The sequence below is a fragment of the Vanessa tameamea genome, chromosome 28, assembly GCF_037043105.1.
Source record: "Vanessa tameamea isolate UH-Manoa-2023 chromosome 28, ilVanTame1 primary haplotype, whole genome shotgun sequence".
Lineage (NCBI taxonomy): Eukaryota > Metazoa > Arthropoda > Insecta > Lepidoptera > Nymphalidae > Vanessa > Vanessa tameamea.
In genome coordinates this window covers 81,837-91,650 of record NC_087336.1, presented here as the reverse complement: position 1 = coordinate 91,650, position 9,814 = coordinate 81,837, and the positions used below count along the sequence as shown (strand labels likewise).

At 35.5% G+C, this 9,814-nt stretch overlaps 1 protein-coding gene across 1 annotated transcript; it reads right to left on the bottom strand.

Moving 5' to 3' along the window:
• Window positions 1-4,224: 4,224 nt before the first annotated feature.
• Window positions 4,225-5,420, bottom strand: LOC135194257 (uncharacterized). Its single transcript, XM_064219550.1, has 2 exons — window positions 5,295-5,420; window positions 4,225-4,741 (listed from the first exon to the last, which is right to left on the bottom strand). The coding sequence occupies exons 1-2, from the start codon at window positions 5,346-5,348 to the stop codon at window positions 4,313-4,315; spliced, it is 483 nt and encodes a 160-aa protein (XP_064075620.1). The 5' UTR covers window positions 5,349-5,420; the 3' UTR covers window positions 4,225-4,312.
• Window positions 5,421-9,814: the final 4,394 nt, after the last annotated feature.

Here is a 9,814-nt window from a genome sequence, read left to right as displayed (position 1 = left end):
ATGTTTTTTTATTTATTTATTGGAAAAGTTATGTCCCTCGTGCCTGTGATTTTATCTTTTACTGCACGAGATAAATATTAATTCTTTGTTTGGGTTCGAACTCGCGATCTTTGGATCATTCAATCAAAGGCGTGATCTGGCTGGACTGCAACTTAGCTTTGTTTCAAATGGCATTATGTGACATTTATCAATAAACTAAAAGCTCAAATTAAAATGTACTACTGGTTAATTATTGTACAGGATATAAGTTTAATTGTATATAACTTTGGAACTGGTGGTAGCTTTTTTATTAAAAATAGCCTGGCCAACTTTATGACTCATGGCAACCGAATGGTTAGTAGTTACCACCGCTCATATTGGTACTGTGGGAAGTATCAACCAACCCTATCATCACCAATCTGCCACCAACTTTGGGAACTAAGATGTTCCGCCACTTGTGCTTGTGTGATAACCTGACAGGCTTGCAAGGCTCCAACGCCAAGTGAAAAACTAATTTTGTAAAATGGGGAATCAAATCGCTTGTAAAACCTGCTCGAATAGTTTAGTCTTTGATGCTTTAAGTCCATATGGTTCGTAATACTGACACAGTATATCAATAACTTATTTAATATACGAGATGTGTTAAAGGTAAGTTAGAGTCTGTGGGGTGACCATGATTCTGCAATATTGTAAAAATAACCGAACCGCTAGTGATATTGATCTCGACTCCACTTTTTTTCATGTTAATATCACCTCACCAGGTCACTCCTGCCCACAGTTATTGATACTGTAAGAAATATTAATTCTCCACATCACCAATGCGTCAACTTTGGGCAGTAAGGATACAAGTCCCTTGTGCCTTTAGTTTAATTTAGTAAAAAATACTAAATATTGCTGTTTGGTAATAGATATTATGATTAGTACAACGTATTTGAACTTATTTTAAAATAATTTATGTATTGTAAATGACTATTTTGAAATAGCCCTTTTATAACTTTTATGTTACTTGTAGTGGGAAACGGGTCGTCTTTTTTAATACATCAATAGTTAGTTATATAAGTGTGTTGTCAGTTTTGACGTTTTAATAAAACAGAACGTACGTCGTATTTTCATACGCTTGTATTGCTTCACTTTAATGGTCCGCGCGATTGTTTTGTAATCTAAGATCTACTCCAAAGTAATGCTTTTTGAATGAGCTATATACGTGACGCAGCTCTGCTGTTTCAGCGGCATCGTTTAATCTTACTAAACGTGTCCCATTTCAAGCAAAATATTTTGAATTGAATGTCTTTTCCAATCACATTTCCACAAAATTATAGTAAACGTAAATATACCACCGGATCGGAATGTACAACCGGGAAGAACCGTTAAGAAACTCAGTAGGTAAACTTTTCCAATGTTTTAAACTCAAAGTTATATCAATCAAATACAGCAAATTTTATATAGCCTGCTTGAAAATCAACAAGTATGAGTACTAACTCCACGCTTTTCTTGTGTCGAGTATGATTCCGTATTAATTTATTAACCAGTTGATATCTGCTCAGTAACTGTTTCATTCCTTTTTTTCGTTTAAGTGTTTGTTTGTCTAGTCGCTTGTTTTTACGAACTCAGATCCCGAGGTCCTTAATTCTCCACACTTCCGTGTCTCGGCTAAACTGTTAGTCCTATGTTTGATTCGTTTCAATCGTTTGATTAAGAGTGAGGGAATGGAGAATGCGTTTGTGTGTAGACACCCAGTAGACCTGCACAGTGATCTGTCGAACTCAAGAACGACCTCGGTGATTGAAAACGGTGAAAAGGATCATAATATGTAGCTTATCGTGTTATGTCTTCTCATATTCAAAGCCTACGAACAAATCGTAATTTTTTTATATTAACAGCCTTTAAATTTTCCACTGCTGGGCTAAGGCCTCTTCTCCTTTTGAGGAGAAGGTTTGGAGCATATTCCACTACGCTGCTCCAATGCGGGTTGGTGGAATACACATGTGGCAGAATTTCGTTGAAATTAGACACATGCAGGTTTCATAACGATGTTTTCCTTAACACAAATTAAGCACATGAAAATCCAGTGGTGCTTGCTTGGGTTTGAGCCCGCAATCATCGGTTAAGATGCACGCGTTCTAACCACTGGGCCATCTCGGCTCTTGACCTTATCTAATATAGATTGGGTTGGTGTGTATTTTTTTTTTTCAATTATATTGAACAACATAGTATTTTTACTTCATCATGAGCATATTATGCTCTACATAAATGTAATTATTATTGGCTAATGTGGGTTGTTCCAATCATTTCTCAGTCAGAAATTCCCTTTAGTTACCACTAATTCCGAAGGAATACTCGAGCATAACCGTAGACGACGTCAAAATTGACGAATGACTAAACGTCAATTTAAACGAATAACTATTTGTCAATTTACAAATAAAATCGTAAATGATGACGCTGAAATATTATGTAAATTGCGTCACACAGCTCGTTTAGAAATATGTACATTATTCGGTCGACTAATGTGGACGTTTGATATGAAAACTAACGATTTGTTTTTAATTTAAATGTTTAGCTGCCATGTGTTTTAAATATGCAGGCATGTTATATTACAGATCTATTTATAACAAAATAAAAGTTCTGAAGAACAATTTGATTATGGAATTAAATTAAAATGTACTCACCTTATTCAAGTAGACTTTTTCAAGCACTTACGAATTATTGTACAAAATTTATGTTAATTGAAAGTGATCATCGGTTTGCAATTAAACCTCTTTCGAGAACTAAAATTTTTAAAGTTTATGGGGGAGCCCCAAAAAATATTTCTTTACTTACAGTCTTAGTTCTTAAAGTCCTACCTCCAATAGGACTTTTTTTCTAGTCCGTTTGTGTAGTTAAACTGGCTCACTCACATTTGGAATTGGAACACAACCATACTAAGTAATCCTGCTTGGCACTGGAATATATAATGAGTTGGTGGTGCCAGTAGTTACGGGTACAAGGGATATCTTAGTTTCATTGTTGGCGCTTTGACGATTTAAGGAATGGTTAAAACTCACTGCGTTAATGTCTAACAGCAGTGGTGACCACTAACCATCAGGTGGCTCATTTGCTCGACCACCAATGAATATTATAAAGAATAATAATATTTCATAAGGATTTCCTATTACGTACGTAATGATGGCGTTCCTAGCGATGAATGGACACTACCCCACCCCCATTGACGTCACTCATTCAGCCGCCATTTTGGTTCACGGTCTATCGCGCTATCGATAAAATACTGTTCCAGTGAATGGCTATAACGTTGTTTGGAAGTTATTATTACGTTTTTATTTTCATCTTGTGCCGGCGACCTTTGCTTGTAACTTAAATTGAGTTAGGTAATGTTTCAATCGGATATTTTTTATGCTAGGATCGTTATCAGTTTTTTGTAGACTTGAAGTTATATAACATAATATATATATGTATGTACTTTAAATAAACCCATAGTGGTAGAATTATATTAGTAATTGTGACGATTTCATTAAAATCCAATGAAGGAGTGACTTACTCAATAGATCTATACTGATATTATACACGTGGAAGTAACTCTGTCTGTCTGTCTGTCGCTCTTTCACTGCCAATGAACGATGAAAAACAATGAACCGAATTTTATGAAAATTGGTATGAAGCAAACTTGAACTCCAAGGAAGGACATAGGCTACTTTTTTTGCTTAACACATGACAATCAAACCCTAAATCTTAAGCAAAGTCGTGAGCGACAACTAGTATTTATATTAAATAGCTAAACCCGCGGCTTTACCCACGTGAAATTTATAAAACAGACATTCAACCGCCGTTTTACCCCTGATGGGTGGAGTTCCGTAAAATCCGTTCATAGCCGATGTCTACGCTTTCTTGTAGTTTCTGAGGTTTCGTGATTTACTGAGCGGTAATTTTATTTTGCTTTTATATATTTATATATATATAGATTATATTATTGGATTGCTCGTATTTTAAATTTTAATTAAAATATGTGGAGGGTTTTATCAGTAGTGAGAAAATGATTAAAAAAGACATTACGAAATTTAACACAATCTATCTATTCGCCATGTTGGGGATGGGGAAATGGAATTAGATCACAACCCGAGATATAATAAATAATAGTTCAATTGTAATTGCACGAGACCAGCTTGACCTCACAACTAGGTTACGCAAATTAAACTTGTAGTATTTGAAACAAAGAAAAATATCGACTAAATTGCATAAAAACAACAAAAAAAAAACGTTTAACAATAATTTATTAAATAGTTTAGTTTAACTATTTTAGTATAACTATAAATAACACGTCTCATTACCAATTTGAATTGGATTAAAGTAACAAGTTAAGCAAGGCCTGGACCACGCAGACCACGAGCTGAAGAAGACCTGGAAGAAGGCCACCGCCAATACCAATGAGGACATCGTCTGTGAGGTCCGTGATAGCTGTGACCAGGCTCGTGAGGAGCCCTTGCAAACTGGCGACACCAGCTGATGGACTTTTTGGGTTCGCTCCGATAGCATATTCCGGCAAAGATCTCAAGAAGTTCACGATAGCCAGTGCTTGAGAGTACAGCTTGAGTAATGATGTCTCTAAAGCTGATAGGTCTACCGGAATGAGGCAGCTTATGGCTGGTGGTAGGGAATCGAAGATTGATAGAAGGGATAGAAGTAGATTGTACACGTTATTTAGAAGGGGTAGAAGTATGTTCACGAGGGGGTACACTGCCGGTAGCTGCACGTTCGTCGCTGATACTGATCTCTGAAATTATAATAGTGTTTAAATATCTGAAGACAAGTTAGAATTTAAAAAATACGAATAGTTTTTCTTATATATAGTAAAATATTGTCAACTTTATGCTTTTAATATGAAACTACTGTCAGTTACTCGTAGCGTTTTGAACGGCAAGTAGGAAACCAATGGTGGCTTCTGAACAAGCCCCCATGGACCATTATATCATTGCCAAAACTATTATTTCATATTAGAACAAGTTTGTAATCAAATGCTAGTTCGAACAACGGAAAGCTAAATTTCATTTTGTGAGCGATATGGCTCAGTGGCTGGAACGCGTGAACCTTAATTTAAGTTTGCGAGTTGAAATCCAAACAGCACAAATTAATTTAAATGTGCTTAATTCCTGATTACAATTCATCTCGTGCTGGACGGAAGGAATATGTCGTGAGGAAACCTTTGCTCACCAGTGGGATTTAGGCTATTATTTAACTTTAAATTATCTCACGAGAGTGCTTACTTTAGTTTGTTAATATATATAATTATTTCAAACGTGTGACGTGATTTCTCCTAGCAAACTCACCGTTAGAGAGCAAACAGCAACAATGATTAGCGCAATAGTGTATTTCTTCGTCATTTTAATATATAAAATATATATTTACCGACAAAAGCGTCTCCAGACCTATCAACTATATAATATGTGAATCGGTGAGAACGTTATATATGTATACATTGCGATATAATTATATTTTCGATATCTTATCGTGAACTATAGTTACCTCATTATGTCAACATCGAATCGTACCATTCTTTAAGTCGTGTTCAATGGTCTTGTGATGTTTATTCATTGGATTTATATTTTATTGTTACGTGACTTAATGGTGGGACTTTGTCATCGGGATACGTACCACTAACAACATACTACCGTCACACAGCGTTTGAAAAGTGCGTGGCATAAGAACATAACATGTTAGTTCTGCTTTGGGGGCGCATTGGTGGTGTGAAGTATGGTTGATATTTCTTCTGGTGCCATGACTATGGGTGGTGGTAATCACGCCTATTTCATAAAAATAAAAACTTTATCGACAATTAGTGGTAGCGTGATTTTAATGACTCGATTCTCATGGCATCCGGCAGCCCATTTATACAACCTATTTAAAAATATACAAATTTCCACCAAATCTTTCTAAACATATTTTTAACTTAAATTATAATTAAAAATAAGCTCTAATAAAACATATGCTCGTATATATTATTTGAATTTTGCAATAAATAAACTTCTACTGTTGAGTGATCACAATGAAATGCATATTAGAATTTTCTTTTTTTTGAAAATACATCCCATTTGGTCCCTTTAATTTGAAGAAAACTTTCTATGTCCGAGCGACTTTTCGGAGGAAAAGCTGTCTATTTTATGGTCTGAATCAGATTTCGAAACCGAGACAGAACCTCTAAATTTCCAGATGCCTAATTAGTGTTTATAATTCATCTCGCGGTGAAGGAAGACATCGTGAGGAATTTTATTTGAAAGATGAATTACCAATCCGCATTGGAACAGCGTGATGGAATAACTTCCTAACCTCTCCCCAAACGGAGGACCCAGTTCAGCAGGCATAATCACTTTACTTTATTATTTTTATTTTATACTTTAAAAATATATTTGAAATTGTTCAAAGTTCACGACTGCTCTGTTTCCTCCGATTACAAATAGCGTTACCGGCAACGATTCGTTTGCCCTATTATCGTTTCTTTTTAACCAATGACATAATACTAAAGATAAATTCAATTTAAAAAATATTATGTACAAGTTTATTACATAATAACTTTGATAACAGTCGCTTATATAAAACTTATGTGATAATTTTTAGACAAATCGATTTAGTCACAGATAAATACCGGTGTACTTTAGTTTTATAATATATTGTATATTATATAAAATGAGTGCACATATTCTAGTATCGCTGGCATTATTATGCTTGGTTAGTATTCATTTTGTTGTTAACTACGTCTTGTGTTTCGCTTGTAAAGCAGTTCACGAGCGTCCTGGGTCCGAACAGGTTGTATGCACAAACGGAGCGAAGCGAGCAAAGCTTGGCAGATGACGGTTTTAACGCTCCCTGGCCTCGGAACGCACGTACAACTGTTGGTCTTGCGGTTGAACTATTTCCTTTGGTAACGGATTATGAGAGTTCATCGGTGTTCGCACACACTCGTGACTACAACATGTCCTGTGCAATTGTCTGTTCTCCAATAACCGCCGCAATTACCGAGCAATCATTAGCAGCCTGTAAATTTCCCACTGCTGGGCTAAGGCCTCCTCTCCTTTTGAGGAGAAGGTTTGGAGCATATTCCACCACGCTGGTCCAATGCGGGTGGAATACACATGTGGCAGAATTTCGTTGAAATTAGACACAATATGCAGGTTTCCTCACGATGTTTTCCTTCACCGCCGGGCATGAGATGAATTATGAACACAAATTAAGCACATGAAAATTCAATGGTGCTTGCCTGGGTTTGAACCCGAAATCATCGGTTAAGGGCCATCTCGGCTCTTACCGAGTAATCAGAAGGATATTATTATGAACCAATTTGTATCCTCAAAAGATCTCATACTAAGTGAAGATGCTGCTAGTTGTGCTAGCTACTGACAAGTCGCCATGCTATAGGCGCGCCGGGTTAAAACTACATAATTTCCACCACGGAGACCAATACTCGCTTTTCCGCTCACAGACAACTTCGAACCGCTTGCGACTTCAACGTGCGTATTAATGTCCTGCTTATAATACGTCCCTATTTATGTTTTATGAGTTGTATGTCTTTATATATCATTGCGTCATACGTTACTCAGCGGATCATATCTTGCTGTTGAAATTTAAACCAGTATCAAAATTTTCAATGTTAGTGATAATCTAAAATATTTATAAGGTTTGTTCTAACTGGATGTTTCTTTTGCAGGTAAAAAGCAGCCAAGCGATGATCCCAGCTTATTCGGTATCAGCTCTGCGGCTCGCATTCGACGAAATATCAAACGTTCTACCGGTCGCCAATCAGCTGGCGTGCCTCTTGATACCGTTCTTGATAAATTTAATCAACAATTTGAATAATTTGTCGAACATCGTCCAGAACTTGACGCCAGCTCTCTTGCCGTACTTTGGCTGTACACTGCCGTTGCTTTACGCAACGTTGACAGATCTGGCTTCGGTCCTGTTTCTGTACATAAGCGTTTTAATATCGCTGTTCAGGTCGAATGTCCTGGCGGCTCCGGGCCTGCTGCTGGGTCTCGTGTCACAAGTCCTAAACCTCGTGTTAGGTCTCCTGACAGGATTATCGGACGGAACCGGTCTGTTGTCGGGTTTAATCAAGCTGATAACGAACGTTGTTGTTGAGTTAGAAAAGTTATTGTTGTAATTGTGTAGTTGTTAATGTAATGTATTTAATTTTGTTGTAATTAATATACTGTTGATATATTTATTTGTGTTTATTATTTAAAGAGTTGTTGTGCCAGTGATACTACAGGCATAAACGACATAACATCACACTCCTCGGGATTGGCGTCGCATTGGCGCTGTAAGAAATGATTAAAATTTCTCACGGCACCAATAACTGTGGGCGGTGGTGACCACTTACCATTGCGTTGTCCGTTTATACAATCGTCGACCTTTTTACAATATATATATATACATCTATTTATTTCTAAAGCTGTGACGTAATTTAACCAATAAAACTTTTGCACAGCGCGTGGCGTCATTAAAGCTAGTTTCAACTAAAAGCTTCTTGCTTAAAGCACTTAGTACGTCATAAACAAAACTAAACAAGTATCTACGCTATAATTTTTTGTCTTGTACAAGTTTTAGATGAGGACAACGTACATTATAGAATTTGAAGAAATTATTAAAAAGGTCGATCGATAAATTAGCCCTGCAAGTATGGATTTACCTATTTTTTTAAGTTTACTGCGCTCAAATTTTTTGGCCGATATAAAAAAGTATCTTTTGTGTGATGTAATAAAAAGTAAGGAATGATAAGTAATAATAATCAATAAGGGTTTTTAATATATTTGTGATTCTATAAATTAATCGTTTGAAATAAAAACTAATTCCTTTATCCAATATCAGATGCTTTACACTTACTTATTGGTTGTCAAATCAAACACTACCAACTATTTGGAAAAGAAAATACCCCGACCTGAGAAGAACTGGCGAAAGAAACTCAGCAGGCTTTTGTATATTTTTTTTGTCGAATCTATGTATGTTCACATATATTAAATATCACAAAGAAATAGCCAGGAGGCGATCGTTTTATTCCCAAGGTTATCATCAACCACGAACTCATTATAATATAGTAACCTTTCGCATACAAGCGTTCCTTAACAATTATTTTAAATTCGGCAACAGAGGCAATTTGAACGCTTTCTGATATCCTGTTGTAGAACTGTATAATGTGGCCTCACAAAAGAGTTACTAGAAAAAAAGAATGCTACTTTGCGTTCGCAATAGGGGAAGTCACTTCGAGCAAGAACTAGGCTAAATTACAAAATCTTAATTGTAACTTAGCTACTGAACTGTTTATGAATCTAAATTTAATTTTAAATTTGTATTAAGTAAGTAAGTTAAGTAAATAAGTTAGTTTTTTTACATTGGTTATTATTTTAAATCAATTTTGTGGGAATTTTAAAGAGCGACCTTTATAGTACGAATTCGGTCATGTTCGAATACGAATTTCCACCAGCGTCCTTTCTGATCATTTTATTTCGGTTGCTTTGAAATAAATTCCTAGTTTTTATACATTTTCGGAAAGCTAATTAAACGATTATGTTTTTAAAATAATCAGCAGAACAAGTTTCATAATGTTTTTTTTGTTTTTTAGGCATATTTGAGGGAAAAAAATAAAAAATATATTGAAATAATATCGTTTTCCGTCTCGCATTTTTAAATTTGGACCGATAATTATTGTTTAAATATTGAAAAATATCCAGTGTTTAATCGTTTTTATAAATCAGAAGAAAAAAGTAGATTTTAAGCGAAACTTTTTTTTAATAAATTTATGAAGTTGCAATTTTGTCTTATTTTGAAAAATCTAAAACACGTGAAAACTCAAAAATGG

What these genes read in the sequence shown, in the direction of transcription:
- LOC135194257 (XM_064219550.1), bottom strand. Translation starts at nt 5,348, where the DNA reads ATGACGAAGAAATACACTATTGCGCTAATCATTGTTGCTGTTTGCTCT. An exon ending in TTGCTGTTTGCTCTCTAACG is followed by an intron (nt 4,742 to 5,294) that starts GTGAGTTTGCTA and finishes TTATAATTTCAG; the next exon opens with AGATCAGTATCAGCGACGAA.